We start from the raw sequence: 17,037 nt of genomic DNA, 5'->3' as shown, positions 1-17,037 counted from the left end.
TAGATCAATCAATTGCTTACCGTTAAACACGAAAAAAATATAATCACGGTTTTGGCCGTTTATCAAGAAAGAAGAAGAACCTCATCTAATCACATAAGTATAAAATAGCTTATCATTTAATGATACATGTAAACCAATGAATAAGCCTGTTTTAAGTCTCCAGCAGGTATGTAAATGTAGACAAATAAATGTATGCCTTTTAAGTTACTAGTTTTCCATTACAGTTTATATTAAAACAAGAGGTAAAAAAACTTTATAGGAATATCTTTAGAGCAATAAAAAATGTTGCTGATAAACATTATCAAGAAGAATTAAAGCAGTGGGCCAGACGAGATTTCAGAACAAATTCTCATCATAGGGATGAAGTTGTTATTAAAATGTACTTGCAATATGGTCAAAGATGTTTAAGAGAATTAGAAAATAATATAAGCTTGTCAAAATAATGTGTGCCAAGAGAAATTATTGTAAATATTAATAAAAGAAAACAAAAGTGCACTAGGTACTCAAATGTTAAAATAGATAATACAAATGTCTTACGTAGAAAATTTATTAAATAAATATGCTTTATCTAGACAAGAAAATTTATTTTTTAAAGATTTTTTGACATTAGAATAAAACACTCATTTCCTGATAAAAACTGTTTTCTTTCCAAGGGCTGTATGATAAGGAGTTTAAAAGTGCCTGAAGTCATTTAATAATCAATACAACTTTATAACAGAATATATCAGAAATACTATTAAAATAATTGTAAAAAACCATTTTAGCAAAGAACTTAAAAGCAGTGAGGCCTTTCTACCTAACTTTTTCTTAAGTATATAAAGACACAATGTCGTTATTATGTAATCACCATCCATAAAGGTGATCGGTAATATATTCACAAAAGCCAATCCCAATGAGATAACAACAATGTATCTAGATAACTTCGTTACTGTGTCTGGAATTAGTACAGAAAAAATATTTGATTTACTTATATAGGGTGAAACATCAACAGTTGCCCAAATATCATTAACTGAACCAAGATAAATAATTTGTTTGTTAGTGCACACAATATTAAATAGGTGAGTGTTATTACCTAGTAAGGGTCTAAAACAATACAAATTTTTAGGGCATGAATGTGGTTCTATAGTACAAAATTGTTTTGTTGTTTCTAAGACACTTCTGGCCGGTAGGCAAGCGTAACTAGGCAACTCCAAAACTCCATTTCCTCTATCTAAATATTCAAAACATAAATTTCTGTTATTATTAGGATCACAGCACTCTATACTGCCAATAGCATTGTGTCTCAATGGTATACTCTCATCTAAGGAGTGTATTGTGTCAGATTCAATGCAAATTGATGTTTTTGAAAGCTGCTCTCTTTGCAGACAGTTGTACCAAGTATTTTCATCTTTGATTTCACAATCATTTATCCTTAAAACCACATCATTTACATTTATACCTATAAATTCAGATTTAAGTGGTGAATCATTGCCAACATATGAAACACTAACACCTTGACCTGTACTATACAGTGGTGAAAAAACCATGGGGAGCGAATAATATACACCCAAGAAAATAAAAGTTAAACAAATATTGTGCCATACTCCTGCACACAAAATATTTAATTTTCTCTTATAGCTAAGTGAAAAAAAATTCTCAGTGGCAATATTGACATATGCAATCGGTAGTAAAAAATATAAGTTACAGCCAATATCAATAACTGCAACATCTTCTAGAACAGCTGCTAAGCTGTGACCTAATTCATGTATAGCACTGCATATAAATAAAGTTACACTGTAATATCCCACTTCTGAAAATGGTAAATTGAGACCAGGTATAATTATTCCAATGACAGCACTTTTGCCACCATCAGTGGTTTCGGTAGCCCCAAACAATGCTTGATATATACTATAAAACAATATGAACACAGAAATAGGTAATAAAAAGACTGAGCAGTATGAACCAAAAGAAAACCAACACTTCAGTAGTTTTGGACGACTATTTCCCCATTTTATCAGAGTTCGGTTGAAAGCTTTAGTCTTCCATTTAACTGATAAATAATTTATCTTTATATTAAACTCTTCTAAAAACTTAATGTAAGGATAGTGCAGACACGACTGAAAAGAACGCATTGTAAAAAGTTTCTTATGTGAATAGGAAGCGCTTTACCTTTAAAAGCCCATCAAAAAAGAGCAAGACCAAGTATATACCTCCAAATAATATATAGGCGTTAATATTCTCCATTGAGTTATTTTTATTTCGCAGGTTCTCTCCTTCCTCTTCTTCTTCTTTTCTTTGCAATTATTTAGGTGATATTTAAAAAAAATTATATATTTATTTCTTTTGGATAAATTATACAATAGAAAAGAATAGTCAGGAGTGGAAATTCATTTCATTTAAAAGTCATAATAACACCATCAAAATGCTAATACATTTTATACACCAATACAAATTTTAATATTCTAGTAACCGTGGTTTTTGTTTTGTTATCAACCGGTCTTTGATCAATACAACACTTATCAAACATGTGCACTTTTACTCTCAATTCAATTCAATTCAATAATGCGTTTCAGTAATACAGTCGGGCAACTTTTATTCTCCATCCCGTCTCTTCTTCCTCTCAAGCCTTCAACCGTCAGTTACAATCGCCCACAGAAAACTACATAAAAAAAAGGTAAATCAATTCTCGCCCAAAACTTTTTTGTTGTGATTATGCGCTCTCGTCTTTTTTTTAACGGCCGCCCAAGCACGTTTCGTATATATTAATGCCCGACAAACACAACACCCAAGGCTGCCGGTGGGAATCGAACCGATAACCTCGGGCACGTCGAATGGGCAGGTCCAACGCCCTCGCGCTATACCTGGCAAGTATAAATGGCAGAGGTATAATGGGATTCTGGGTGGTATTGCACGTCGCAGGTCGTTCCTCGAGGCTCACTGCAGAAACTGCAGTTTTCGGAGAAATCTTTTAGTTTCAGTTCGATTTTGTCTATAGTGTATTGTGTTGTCGTCGAAACGTCATTGTTTATTTTTGCTTACTCGGTACTACGCGCGAATGATCCTAGGATTTTTAACAGAGGCAATAATAAAAAGGAAGAAAATAGACTTATCCATGGATGGTTCGCAGCAATGTTTTATCTCACATAAACTAATGTTGTTGTATTCTATGATTATCTTTGTTTTAAATAGAGGGCAAAGGAGTCCGTAATAAATAAAAATTATTAGGTTTTGAATTGAGTGCTCAGACGATAAAATGGAAGAATTAGGATTTCAAGAAAAAATCGGGTTTATTGGAGGAGGTAATATGGCGAAGGCAATTTGTGAAGGTGTTGTCAGAAAAGGTTGGGTATTGCTTTTAACATTAGATTTTGTTATCAGCGATTTTTTTAGGTTTAATACGATATTCCCAAGTTTACGTATCTGGTCCGAATATTCAAAATCTGTTATACTGGAAAGAGAAAGGTGCACATGTGTATACAGAAAATGGTAGAGTAGTTCAAGAGGCAGATATAATATTTTTGGCCTTTAAGCCACACATATTGCCTACTGCAATTGCTGGTGTATATGACACCCTTAAACATCCTGTTAAATCAAAGCTCTTTGTTTCTATTTTGGCGGGTATTCCGATGAAACAGCTTGAAAATGCAAGTGGAATTAACACAGTATTATAGTTACACTATGATGAATTTAAACTATTACTTTGTTTTAATAAAATAATTATGTTTAAATTTCCAAAGCCATTAAACGGTAATATTAAAATTCATCATATTTTTTTGATAACTGCTCTGTTGATATGTGGTAATAAATTTGTCCCACTAACTAACCAGTGTCCCCATATTTTTTGTTGTGTTTGAAGGTTTGGGATTAATCATGTATACAAATATCAAAAGGTTTGGTTAGTATATACATCATTTTCAGATTTTGTAATCATTGTTCATCATTTCAAGTTAAAAATTGGAGGTTTGGTGTTGTATTAGGGGCAGCTTTGCAATGTATGCAATATTAGAAATATATAAGGGATATACAGTGTGTCCAAGATAAGGATGCACAGCATGGGGATCTCGGAAACTATAAGAGATACAGTGTCGGTTAAATTAGACAAAAGTTGCGCATTTTGATACCGAACAAGATCCCGTTTTACAAATTTGAAAATTCCAAGCCGTTCCGGAAATATCCGAGAAAAACCGAAATATTGCGATTTCGTTTTTATTATTTTTTAAAGCTATTTGAAAAGATATGAAAAAACGGAAAACACTTTTCCATTGGCACTTTTTAATCTCTCCAAATTGACGTTAACAAATTTTCATTACAGCGTTTCGATTCCATGGAACCACCATCAACTTTGATTTTTCTTATGGGACGGAAAAAAAGTACACACAGTATTAGGTTGTGCTTTTCATTGCGAATTCAACGATGTACGATACAATACGGTTACTTATGTTTTTATCCAGAAAAATGGATTTTTAATACATTTCAGCATTTAAATGGAGTAGGCCATGACAAAATGACATCCAGTCAATTTCAATGACACATTAATGTTATTTGTCTTTGTTATCAGTCGATCATAAGTTTATTCCTTTAGTTATTGTTTTTGTATTTTTATTGTTGTTGTCTTTTTCTAATTTATTTTGTTCTACAATGGAGGGAGGTAATTTTACAAACGAAGAAAAATGTGATATGCTGTCTTGCTACATCTGATGCCAAAGAAATTGTGTGGAAGCCGAGCGTACGTATTCTAACAAATACCCAGAGCGGAGACAACCTGACAAGAGTATTTTTCGGCGTTTGTTATTTAATCTGAAAGAATATGGATCATTTAAGAAGCCTGCATTATCCCGACAAAAACCTTCCAATGAAGAAAACCAATACATTGTTCTACAATCTGTTATCGAAAATCCACAAACTTCTACCAGAGAAATTGAAGACCAGAATGGGGTAGCTAAATCTACAGCTCAGTTTATTTTAAGGAAAAATGAATTTAAGCCTTACAAATTCAGAATATGTCAAGGATTAAAACCGGGTGACGACGAACGATGTAGACATTTTTGTGAGTGGCATACCAGGATGTGTGATGAGAGTTTTAATTTTCCATATAAAGTGATTTGGTCTGATGAAAGTATGGTGACCAATAACGGTATTTATAACAGGCGCAATACACACTATTGGTCGCATCAAAATCGACGTGTTAATAGACTATCCAGACATCAAGTTCGCTTTGGGTTTAATATTTGGTGTGGGATTTTTGGTAGCAAGATTATAGGCCCTATTTTCTATAATAATTCCTTAACTTCCGAGCGGTACCTTGACATCTTGAGGCACGATGTAGAAGATGCCTTAGATGATTTACCGCTAGGCGCTGTGCAAGGCTGCCGGTTCCAACAAGATGGTGCCCCAGCCCATAACTCCAGAGAAGTTCGCCAATATTTAAATGAACGGTTCGATGGAAAATACATTGGGACTTACAGTGAAACACCTTGGCCTCCAAGGTCCCCGGACTTAACTCCCTTTGACTTTTTCTTATGGGGCTACATAAAAAATGAGGTATTCAAAGAATGTTTTGACAACGAGGAACAATTACGTCAATCAGTACGAGCAGCGTTTAATAAAATTACTCCTGAAATGTTAAGTCGTGTTTTGGAGTCTACCGTGAGACGGGCGTACTTATGCCTAGAAAATGGAGGTCATTTATTCGAACATTTGTTATAGAATTTGTTTTTCATTAACTTGTTGGATTTAGTTGTTATGTTAAATGAACAGTTAGAGTTAGTAAATAAATAAATACATTAACTCGAACTTGTCAACCATTTTCTTTTGCCTTTCATCGTTCGGATCTCATGGCCTACTATAATAAAATACTAGAAATGTATTAAAAAGCCATTTTTCTGGATAAATACATAAGTAACCGTATTGTATCGTACATCGTTGAATTCGCAATGAAAAGCACAACCTAATACTGTGTGTACTTTTTTTCCGTCCCATAAGAAAAATCAAAGTTGATGGTGGTTCCATGGAATCGAAACGCTGTAATGAAAATTTGTTAACGTCAATTTGGAGAGATTAAAAAGTGCCAATGGAAAAGTGTTTTCCGTTTTTTCATATCTTTTCAAATAGCTTTAAAAAATAATAAAAACGAAATCGCAATATTTCGGTTTTTCTCGGATATTTCCGGAACGGCTTGGAATTTTCAAATTTGTAAAACGGGATCTTGTTCGGTATCAAAATGCGCAACTTTTGTCTAATTTAACCGACACTGTATCTCTTATAGTTTCCGAGATCCCCATGCTGTGCATCCTTATCTTGGACACACTGTATAAGAAATAAATTCCAAGTAATTAGATAAATATTGATGGGTCTCTTTCTGAAATTAAGATTTGCACCACAGAAACTTTATAATCAAAAAAGTTGTTATAATTCTACAATAATACTGTAGAAATTTATAAATGAATGTATGTATGCTACAAACATTTTCAGGTTCTGTGCCCTTTAGAGGAGTGTGCGCGAATAATTCGGGTAATGCCAAACACTCCAATAATGGTTGGTGAGGGTTGCACAGTATTTTCTGCAGGTCCTAAGGCTTCTCCATCTGATATTAGTCTGGTCAAAAAAATGTTTGAAGTTTCTGGTGTTTGCCAGCAAGTTCCGGAATCCCTTATTAATGCCATTGGTGCTTTAGCTGGTAGTGGTCCGGCATTTGTATGTATATCTACAAATTTTGAAGGCCGATTAGGGATTTGTCTGCTCTTTTTTTACAGGTTTATTTAATACTAGAAGCCCTTGCTGATGGTGGAGTCAAGCAAGGTGTTCCTAGAAATCTTGCAGTTGAATTTGCTGCGCAAACTGTATTAGGCGCAGCTAAAATGTCTTTGGAATCAGGAAAACACACAGGACAATTGAAGGATGAAGTATGTTCCGCTGGTGGAACCACCATAGCTGGCATCCATAAACTTGAATCTGGTGGAGTAAGGTACAGGTATAACAATTTTCTATTTAAAAAATGTAATTGAATTTTATTTTAGAGGGGCCTTGATGGATGCAATTGAAGCTGCAACAAAACGATCACAGGAACTAGCTCAGGAGAAACACGGATAAATTCCATTAAGAAAATAATTTATCAGTGTATTATTAATAGAACATGTTTGTTAAACTGACTGTTAATAATCAAGCAAAACTTGCTATTAGTTTGTTACAAAATTTGTCCAAATTTATTGCAATAAAAGAAAAAAATGAAAGCGTGAAACAGTTTAATTGTCATATAAAAATAAGGCTTGAAACTTGTATAAATCTGACCTTTGGCACCATATTGGTTTTTGGTACGGAAGGTTGTCTCGCATCTACCTTGCGCCTAGCAGATTAGAATCGATTTCATAATAGTATCGAGAGAGATTGACCATGGTTCTTTTAGTTAATTAAGTTCGAGTTTATTTGGAAGGACTTGAAAGAAAAAAATGATTTGGAGAAATATTGTTCCCGATCCGGAAAAGAAAGGCGGGTTTAAGATAATTCGGTGGAATTAATTTTCAAACGCGCGCGAATTAATCCATCCCAATCTGTTATTGCTCCATCCGAGTTAACCTTGATCTTCATTTATTGTGAAGACGACTTAAGGTACAGCACACAAGCGACATTTGACGTTTTTGCAGTGGAGCCCGTTAATGAACTATTTTCGTAGTTTAACCTTTTGCCGAAAGTATTTTTAATTTGTTTTGTCTAGGCCTGAGGTGTTCAAAATAATAATTCAAAATGTTTTTCTTAAGAAAGCTGACGGGATCGTCAAGGTTTGTCTCCTTTACTCTTTTATAATGTATAAACATTTTATATATTGACCGTTTGTTCGTTTGTCCAGTACGTAATACTCCACAAGTTGAAAGAAATTTTGTATTAAATTCTATTATTGACCTAGCAAGATCGTTAACATGTTTAACTTTTAATTAACCTTTCTCTATCAACCATGGATAAAACCCATTTATCCGTGATTTGTATGCACTGAGCACAGAATTTTATTCCTTTATTGTTATGCATGCTTTGAGAGCGAAGAGGATTGTCTCTCTCGCTGTCTCTCTACTAAGTCTTGCTAACCAATATTTCTCTTGTCTATACTATGATATTTATAATAAATATGGCGTTGAGTTGTAAAAAGTCTGAGTGTCCCAAAATATTTTTTAAATTTTAATGTCTTCACTTTTTTCTAAAAATACAAAAATGCTATCTTAAAACAAACCGTTCAAATATGAAAACTATTTTCATCCTTTTTTATTTATTTAAAATACAGAGAGCAAGCTTGCAAGGGTTTTGTGGCCCTTATCATGGAAATATCTGTAAAAATTATGTTGATCACACAAAACATGTTTGGTACAACAATTCAGGCGGATACGAAAATGAACAAATAACAACGGCATTGTGGGATGAAATGATTTCAACTTTTGAAGAGCCTTGCAGAAGTGCAGCAGAAAAAATTTTATGTGTTTATGCTTTTCCTGAATGTAATGTTACAATGCCCTTGCCACTGTGTTATCAAGACTGCATAGCTGTAAAAGAATTATTTTGCTACAAAGAATGGGCAGTTATAGAAGATAAGAAGGCTAATGGAATTTATATAAAATCAAGGGGACATTTTCGTTTGCCAGACTGTGATGTTTTACCTAAATACAAAGAGGAAGCTAAGGGATCTGTATGTTCCTATGCTGGGCTCACTGAGATGAAACAAAGTGAAATTACTTATGATTGCGTGAAAGGAAGAGGCCGATATTACCAAGGGAGAGTTAATGTTACCAAAGAGGGGATTCCTTGCCAAAGATGGGATTCACAGGAGCCTCAAGCACACAATTCGCCACCTGATGTGTTTCCAGAACTAACTTTTTCTGAAAATTTTTGCCGAAATGCAGGAGGAGAAGAGAAGAAACCATGGTGCTTTACTACAAATCCAGCAATTAGATGGCAATATTGTGATATTCCAAAATGTTTAAATTCCACATCTGATGAAACTGAATCTCCTGGGATAACAATGGAGAAGTATTTAACACCTACATTTTTAATTGCAGTGTCAGGTTTAGGTCTGCTACTGTTGGTATTTTGCCTTCTGCTTATACTATTATGCCACAGGTTTCACAAGAAGCGTCTTCTGGGCTATAATGCTCCAGAAACATCAGAAATTAATATTGATTTGGATAAACTTCCTAGCAATGTTCAATACCATCGACATGGGGTGCCACTAAATCCAAAATTGGAAAAATTGGAATATCCTCGTAATGATATAATTTACATTCGTGACTTAGGGCAGGGTGCATTTGGCAGTGTGTTTCAAGCTAAAGCTCCAGGCTTGATACCTGGGGAAGAGTTCACAGTTGTAGCAGTCAAAATGCTTAAAGATGATGCTTCTGAAGATATGCAAGAAGATTTTGAAAAAGAAGCCTGCTTGTTAGCTGAGTTTGACCATCCCAACATTGTTAAATTATTGGGTGTTTGTGCTGTGGGACGGCCCATGTGTTTATTGTTCGAGTACATGGGTAAAGGTGATCTCAATGAGTTCTTGAGGCAATGTTCGCCAACAAATTATGTTGTGAGAAATGCCATAACTGGTGAATATCCCAATAGAGATATTTATAGAGATAACCACTTAGCCCATTCGGAACAGATTAAAATTGCTTTGCAAATTGCATCGGGTATGGTTTACCTATCTGACAGAAAATTTGTTCACAGAGATTTGGCAACACGCAATTGCCTCATCAATGATGAAATGGTAGTTAAAATTGCTGATTTTGGTTTATCCCAAAAGATTTATCTGCAAGATTATTACAAAGGTAGTGATAGAGATGCAATTCCAGTGAGATGGATGCCTTTAGAAAGCGTTTTATACAATAAATATACTCCAGAATCTGATGTGTGGGCTTTTGGTGTTTGTTTGTGGGAAATATTTTCCTTCGCTCTACAACCTTATTATGGGCAAACTCATGAGGAGGTAATTTGCTTTCTTAAAGAAGGAAATGTCTTGCCATGTCCGGAGAACACTCCTCCAAGTGTGTATGATATCATGAGACAGTGTTGGGCACAGAAACCTTCAGATAGACCTAGTTTTCGTACGATTTATCAAGATCTGTCAGAAATTCACATGAATATGATGTCCATGCCATTAGTGCAATAAAATTCTACAACTTACATAATATAAATCTAAAAAATCGACCACTGTGAATGATGATATAACATTTTTATACTGAAAGTAGGTCCAGGATTTTATAAAATGCTTTGTCTTGAGTATTATTTTCTATGGAATTCGCGAATTTAACTTATCTGCCAATGAAGGGTCATTCTAGGTATTAGTTAACATTTACACATTATACAATGAACCTACTAAATTAAGCAGAAAAGAAGCACCCAAAAAAAGACATTTTAAGTGGGCTATTTTCTTCATTTTTATTTATTTTAAAATACTAAAAAGAGAATCCAACAACACTTGTCAGGCATTTGTTATTCCAGATGCTGGGGGTAAAGTTCTAAAAGGAACATTTTCAATATGTTTGAGAATTGTATAACTAATTGTTACTGAAATTGCTATAAGAATTTGTTTCAGTTTCCTAATTTTTAATTTTTATTAATTTATTCTCACAAAAAAAGTTGTTTCAATTTAAACAATACAAATATTTATCGTTTAACATAAATTCCACTGGTTCACTGTCGAAAGTGTATTTAGGCTGTGGAATATTGCCAAAACTATAGAAAAATTTACATTTGTTTTCCTGATGCATTTGAATACATACAAAAATAATGAAATCATTTTATGTATTTACTTACACATTTTTTTTGCAGTACTCTAATGTGCTGTTTGAGCATTCAATAACATTGACAAAAGTTGTAAAATTTCGTTTCATTATAATTATTCTGCTCAATGGCCTCTTTGTTAATGTTTTAGTATTGCACATACCCATTATTGTGATGTCAACTTTGTATGTATGTATCTTTTTTAAAGTTTGTGTGAATGTATTTTATTAAGAGAGGCGCATCGAATGTACTGTATTTTAATATGGACATAAGTATATTTTAGCAACAACACTTTTATTTTGTGTTAAGTGATATATGTGGTACTATTTTGTAGTTCCTCTTTGTAGTAGTTTTTTTACCAAAACGATAGGATTGAAAATAAAAAATATTCAATCATTTGTTTGTACTCCTTTGTAATGGCATATGAATTGATTTCATATTGTTTACCAAAACAGCCATTCGTATTGTTTCAGAATTGTTGAAAATGGGATTAAAATAATAATTTACAACTCCCAATTTGGAACAACCTCTAGTTCCATAAAAATAAAGCAAAAAATAGGCTTTATTGGTGATGGAGCAATGGCTAAAGCAATCTGCAAAAGCATTAAAGGGAAAGGTAATATAATTTGCAAAGTGAATAGGTGACGAATGTTAAAGTTACAAATTGGCAGTAGTCCAGTTCAAGTAAACGATATTGTTCTACACTGAAAATATACTATATTTTTAGATAAAGCTTAAAAATCATTAACTGACACACTGAAGAAGTTTATCACCGTGTTCCATACTGTCATACTGGCTACTTTCAATTAGTGTGACTCGTTCATATTATAATTGATCATTAATAAAATTTGCAGCTGAAATCTCTTGCGATTTTACAAAAATATGAAAGCTATTTCGGAAGATTATAGTAAAAAAAAATTATGGGTTAATTTATAACAATCCACATTGGGACGTTTAGATTAAATTTTTCTTTTTAAACTCATTTGGTGTAAATTTGCAATGTCTGGTTTGATAAATTCATTCAAAAAAGTCTTGTCTTTTTAATTTATCAGATTTCGCAGTTCGAAAATAATCTATTTAATTTGAATTTTAAGTAAAATTCAAAGTTCAAGTTGAACTAGAACGTTGATGATTTTTCTTGGACACAAAACCCAAATAAAAGAAATATTACAGTTTAAAATTGTGTAGGCCAGATTGAGATACAAGATTTTTTTCTTAATTAAATTTTATTTAGTACCAAATGAACACTACACATTGCAGGTCTAATAAATTACTCCCAGGTTTATGTATCCAGTCCGTACATAAGAAATTTGGATTCATGGAAGGAGCTTGGTGCCAACGTGACTACGGATAATGCCGTGGTAGTTAATGAAAGTGACATAATATTCTTGGCGGTAAAACCCCATATCCTTAAAGACGCCATTGCCCAAGTTGCTAACAGCGAACTGGCCCTCCGGATAAAACATAAATTGTTTATATCGATACTGGCCGGTATTACGATCAAAGATTTGGAGGAGGTACTTACTATGAAAAACATTTTACTTAACTTGTTGCATGTTTAATTTAATGCCTAGTAAAAGCGAATGAATGTCAGTAACTGCCTTTCTTCAATACATCAAAAGATACTTTCAACTTTTACAATCCCACAATTTTTGATTTGGCACAAATATTTCAGTATACCTAGTAGCCCATAAAAGTTATTAACAATTTTAGACATTTCCTGTAGCATTTATAAATAAAGTAAGCTGACTTAAAACAAAAAACATTTTTATTAAAGGAGATTATTACTGTATAAAATATTTGTTACACCATATATGAGGTAATATTTAATTTAAACTTTTTTTCAATGTTTTTACACTTATTAGTAAAGATAAAGGGATGCGTTTTTTCGCGACACTGTGCTACGCTACGTGTGTGCTACGGCTACTGCCGTTCCCCTAGAAATATTACACGCTGATATTCTTGATACCAAAATCTTGAATTTTGTCGATTCAATGTACCAGTAATAGTGAAATGCACTTGGTCAGACCATATAACAGGTTGTTAGTTTTGAACCACATGAAACTTATAGAGATTATATGAGATTGTTCGAACCCGTGAATTAATTCCAACAGAATCTTTTACTTTACTTTGAACTTTACTACTTGAATTTATCCCGATTGAATATTGAATATTCTTGTTTTCTTTGTTGTAAATATTGGAACGGGGTTTACAAAATGATCCATCTTAGATTAAATTTGATTTTAACTTTTAAAAAATTCTGATTTCTCGAAAGTAATTCAAGACAGAAAAAAACTAAGTATCAAACGGAATTCCGCCTAAAAATGACAACGAATCCACATTTTCCTTTTCTAATAGGCTTTAGACTAACCCAAAATGCAAAGCTTCCAGCAGCATCTTTTGTTTCCAGGAAAAGTAGCATCCCTGTACGTTTACTAGTAAGCGAGATATCCGGTACTTATAATTTTTGATATACAACACCGTATACAGTGCATCCAAGATAAGGATGTCTATCATGGGAATATTAAATATAATATGGGGACATAAACTAACCATAGGAGATATGAAGATGGTTAAATTAGGAAAGAAAAAGTAAATAATATAGGCTGTAACCGAAAATCCGGAAACATCTGTAAGAAAAAAAGAACGTACAAAACGTACGAAAAAAATTTCACCCGTTCAATTTAGAATTTTTCCCATAAGATTCTTTGGTCGGACGAAAGTATGGTAACAAATAATGGAATTTTTTAGCGAAATTGTTGGGCCAAAGATGAGTACATCGAATATCTAGACATCAACATCGCTTTGGGTTTATTATATGGGTTTTGATTTTTGGAACACATTTAATTGGCCCTTTTTTTCACAATCTCTTGAAGCACAAATTCAAGAAGCTTTGGATAACTTACCACTTGCAAAAGTTAGAAACTGTTAGTTTCAACCGGACGGCGTACGTGCGCAAGTACTTACCGGACAAATTTCCAGAAAAATTACGTAGTTTCGTGACCCCCCCTCGATTGCCGGACCCCACTCCACTCTATTTTTTTATATTTCAAAAATTATGTTTATCAGCGAGTTTTTGAGACTGAGGGTCAACTGAGAAGATTAGTTCTTGAACCCTTTCAAAACATAACAAGAAATGTTTTAAGATCGACAGTTACAAGGTGTTACCTGTGAATGTCAAAAAATGGTCCCTTGTTTGAACATTCTTTATAATTTAATATTTTTTGTAGCAAGTTAGTTTTAACTAATTTGTTTAATGAATTAACATGTGACATGATTTACTTAGCCATCATTTCATCTTTTTAAATTAAAAAGAAACTTTTTTTTATTTAAACAATGTAGAATCATATTGCGTCATCCGTATTTGTAATAAAAAATGCTATTTAATACATGGTGAAATTTTTTCACGGATCATATAAAAAAATAAAGTAAATAATTTCGCCGAAACATAACGTACTACTTAAAATCTCTCAACCTTATCTTGCAGAGCTCAAAAAGTAGCAACGAGAAAGTGCCCTCTATTTTTTAATTTCTCTTTAAATAACGCCAAAAAAATAAAATAAAAACGAAATCGGCAAATACTTTCAATTTTTTCAACTTTTATCAAATTTAACCATCTTCGTACCTCTTATGGTTTCTAATATCCCCATGATAGACATCCTTATCTTGTATAAGATCCGCCCTTTTTTTGACAACCTCGCAATTTTTTTTTCTGTTACGGAGAAGCAGTTGAAACTCGAGTCATTGGAGACTTTAATAGTCAAACACGATAAGAACCACCGCACATTTTGGAAACACGTTATAGTATACGTACACACTCTAAAGGTTCTACATCCCAATGCAGGACTTTAAGAGCACGCATGCGCAAAAGAGTGAAACTGTCGAATTTCCGCTTTGTTTTATTGTTTATTGCTTGTTGTTATGGTAACAACATAAGGTACCAAATACTGTTTGACATTTATGTTTGACGTTCTGCTCCAAAAGTCCAGGGGCGTTTTAGTATACTATATTAAGTCCAAACTCACGCAACAAAAAACTACTACTGCGCTCCACCATTGTTTTTATTAGCCAAACCCACCTTAATTTAAATTTTGATTTTGTTCCAATAAAATCTATATAATATGTGCATATTTAAATATGTAAATGACTAGTTTCATTAAATTGCAATAAATATAGAAATTTTAAAAGGAAAATTTTCGGTTTTAATTTTTTTTACAATTTTTTTTTAAATAATTAAACCGATCTCTTATTTCTTCTGATTGTTGAACAAGCTACTTAAAAACTAGAATCATAACGATATCGAAACTTTAACTGTACCTTGAAACAACTGAAAAGGAATACTTTTCCAGATGCTGTTTCAATTTGAAGGCAGCAGGGTAATTAGAGTAATGCCAAACACGCCAATGATGATCGGGCAGGGGTGTACGGTTTATTGTCCTGGGACGACAGTAACAGAGAAAGATTTGAAAGTAGTTCAAACGATGTTAGAAGTAACTGGCATGTGCGAAATGTTACCAGAACGCATGATTAACGCAGTAGGAGCTGTATCTTCAAGTGGACCGGCTTTTGTATTTATTCCCAGATAATTTAAATGCGATTTCAAACAAACCAAATTTCTAGGTTTATCTATTTGTTGAAGCGCTTTCCGATGGCGGAGTCCGTATGGGCTTGCATAGGGAAATGGCAACAAGATACGCTGCGCAGACAGTAATGGGAGCCGCCAAAATGGTACTCGAAACTCACAAACACATGGGAACATTAAAAGATGAAGTGTGTTCAGCCGGAGGTCAAACAATAGCCGGGATTCATGCTCTGGAACGAGGTGGAGTGAGGTATGTCAATACTCATTAATACTAGCAAAACGAACCACAGCAGAATTAAAATAAAAACTTACGCAATGACATGAAAAAAATAAATTTCGATATTCAGGTTTATTAGAAACTTTTTTAACTCTTATTATTTAAGAATTAGATGATAATTTTTTATTTAAATTAGTCGTATTTTGTAATCAAACTACCAACAGCCCATTAGATTTTTGTTATCTAATATTTTTTTATTTCGTTATGCATTACTTTAGATTTTATTTTTTTATTTGGAAACGATTACTATTATGAACAAATTGCAGGATACCAAAATTTCTAAATAAAACATATTTTTGATGTGATTATTGCATGTTTTTCTTGAAATTCAGTTAAGCAGAATGATAGAGGTAGTTTAATTTAATCGCCTCCACTCATTTAAAAAAAAAAAGAATAATGCAGAAAGTGTGTTTTTATATTAATACGTCCACAACATTTTTAACATAAAAAATAAAAACATTATTTTGCAGCCATATTTGTAGCGCAATATTTTCCCTAATGACTGGTTGTCTTTATTTTAAACAAGGAACCGCCCCCTTAAGTTTGACGCATTTATTTTAACACACTCTTTATATGCACTTTTTTCTTTTTTTTGTGACGAATCTCGAGCATTGGTGCATATTTTTTGGATCACCCAATATACAACTCACACCCACTCTGTATTTACTTATATAAAGTCATAAATATTGTATATTATATTTTGCCTATGTGTATGCTGCTAACCATTTCTTTTAAGAATTAAAAGAAAAAAGTAAAATATTTATTTTTTTTTTGCAATTTTAATTTTATTGGTGACTACAAACTTTTTCTTACCATTTATAAAATTAGAAGTTTTACGCTATATCAGATAATAATAAAAGAATTTAATAACTGATACCACAGATTATATTATTATTATTACATATTTCATAAAAATCAAGTTTATTTCTGTAAAATTTAAGCAACACTACATGAAAAATGGTTAAAAGCAATTACAATTGCGGAAAATTAAAAGTAAAAATAGCGAAGATGCTTAAAATAATTTTTCCTTGTTTTCTAAGATCAAACTTATCAAGAATATTTTTTCAAAGAGCATTGAAAATGAATTAATTCGGTAAAAAAAATGAGACGGAATTTTATTTTTTTTTTATATTAATCAAGTAAGTTATAGATCCAACTAAAAAATTTGCCTGCCTGTGTTGTTTAAACAAAGATAAGTTATTGTTTTTTAGTTTAAAAGTTACACCTAGTCACACTGGTTACACCGCTTATAATAGTTAATATTTCACCAACAATATTTTAGAGGAGCTGTTATGGATGCAATTGAAGCAACGGCATTAAAAGCTGCAGAGTTGGGCAACCAAAAAAAATAGATGTATCACAACTAAATTTAATATTGAGGAAGCAATATACAATTGCATAACACTACTATAAGTTACTTCCGTATATGAATTTATTTTAGGTTATA

General features: G+C 32.7%; 5 protein-coding genes across 8 annotated transcripts; 4 read left to right on the top strand and 1 right to left on the bottom strand.

The window, feature by feature from the left end:
* The first annotated feature begins 20 nt into the window (after nt 1-20).
* Nucleotides 21-458, top strand: LOC132701540 (LYR motif-containing protein 2). The gene is made up of 2 exons (XM_060669564.1): nt 21-166; nt 225-458. Exons 1-2 carry the CDS (start codon nt 137-139, stop codon nt 441-443), a joined length of 249 nt encoding a protein of 82 aa, XP_060525547.1. The 5' UTR covers nt 21-136; the 3' UTR covers nt 444-458.
* A 238-nt stretch (nt 459-696) lies between these two features.
* LOC132701531 (membrane-bound transcription factor site-2 protease) lies at nt 697-2,517 on the bottom strand. Of its 2 annotated transcripts, XM_060669551.1 has the most exons (3): nt 2,149-2,517; nt 1,493-2,096; nt 697-1,438 (listed from the first exon to the last, which is right to left on the bottom strand). In XM_060669551.1, exons 1-3 carry the CDS (start codon nt 2,221-2,223, stop codon nt 699-701), a joined length of 1,419 nt encoding a protein of 472 aa, XP_060525534.1. In that variant the 5' UTR covers nt 2,224-2,517; the 3' UTR covers nt 697-698. The 2 variants fall into 2 exon arrangements, with proteins under 2 accessions (XP_060525534.1, XP_060525533.1); XM_060669550.1 differs by having other exon boundaries at nt 697-2,096.
* A 587-nt stretch (nt 2,518-3,104) lies between these two features.
* On the top strand, nt 3,105-7,209 carry LOC132701536 (uncharacterized). Of its 3 annotated transcripts, none has more exons than XM_060669561.1 (6): nt 3,105-3,320; nt 3,370-3,441; nt 6,451-6,489; nt 6,545-6,672; nt 6,732-6,943; nt 6,996-7,209. In XM_060669561.1, the coding sequence occupies exons 1-6, from the start codon at nt 3,233-3,235 to the stop codon at nt 7,066-7,068; spliced, it is 612 nt and encodes a 203-aa protein (XP_060525544.1). In that variant the 5' UTR covers nt 3,105-3,232; the 3' UTR covers nt 7,069-7,209. The 3 variants fall into 3 exon arrangements, with proteins under 3 accessions (XP_060525544.1, XP_060525543.1, XP_060525542.1); XM_060669560.1 differs by having other exon boundaries at nt 3,370-3,465; XM_060669559.1 differs by having other exon boundaries at nt 3,370-3,623; nt 6,451-6,672.
* Nucleotides 7,210-7,350: 141 nt separating this feature from the next.
* Nucleotides 7,351-17,008, top strand: LOC132701535 (uncharacterized). The gene is made up of 6 exons (XM_060669558.1): nt 7,351-7,754; nt 11,205-11,347; nt 11,992-12,248; nt 15,081-15,299; nt 15,352-15,563; nt 16,873-17,008. Exons 1-6 carry the CDS (start codon nt 7,720-7,722, stop codon nt 16,940-16,942), a joined length of 936 nt encoding a protein of 311 aa, XP_060525541.1. The 5' UTR covers nt 7,351-7,719; the 3' UTR covers nt 16,943-17,008.
* LOC132701530 (tyrosine-protein kinase transmembrane receptor Ror2) lies at nt 8,095-11,191 on the top strand. Its single transcript, XM_060669549.1, has one exon. The coding sequence runs from the start codon at nt 8,207-8,209 to the stop codon at nt 10,115-10,117; it is 1,911 nt and encodes a 636-aa protein (XP_060525532.1). The 5' UTR covers nt 8,095-8,206; the 3' UTR covers nt 10,118-11,191.
* Nucleotides 17,009-17,037: the final 29 nt, after the last annotated feature.

The sequence above is a fragment of the Cylas formicarius genome, unplaced genomic scaffold (assembly GCF_029955315.1).
Source record: "Cylas formicarius isolate icCylForm1 unplaced genomic scaffold, icCylForm1.1 PGA_scaffold_4__25_contigs__length_36172078, whole genome shotgun sequence".
Taxonomy (NCBI): Eukaryota; Metazoa; Arthropoda; class Insecta; order Coleoptera; family Brentidae; genus Cylas; species Cylas formicarius.
The sequence above is the reverse complement of the archived record's forward strand: the minus strand, read 5'-3'. Positions and strand labels throughout refer to the sequence as shown.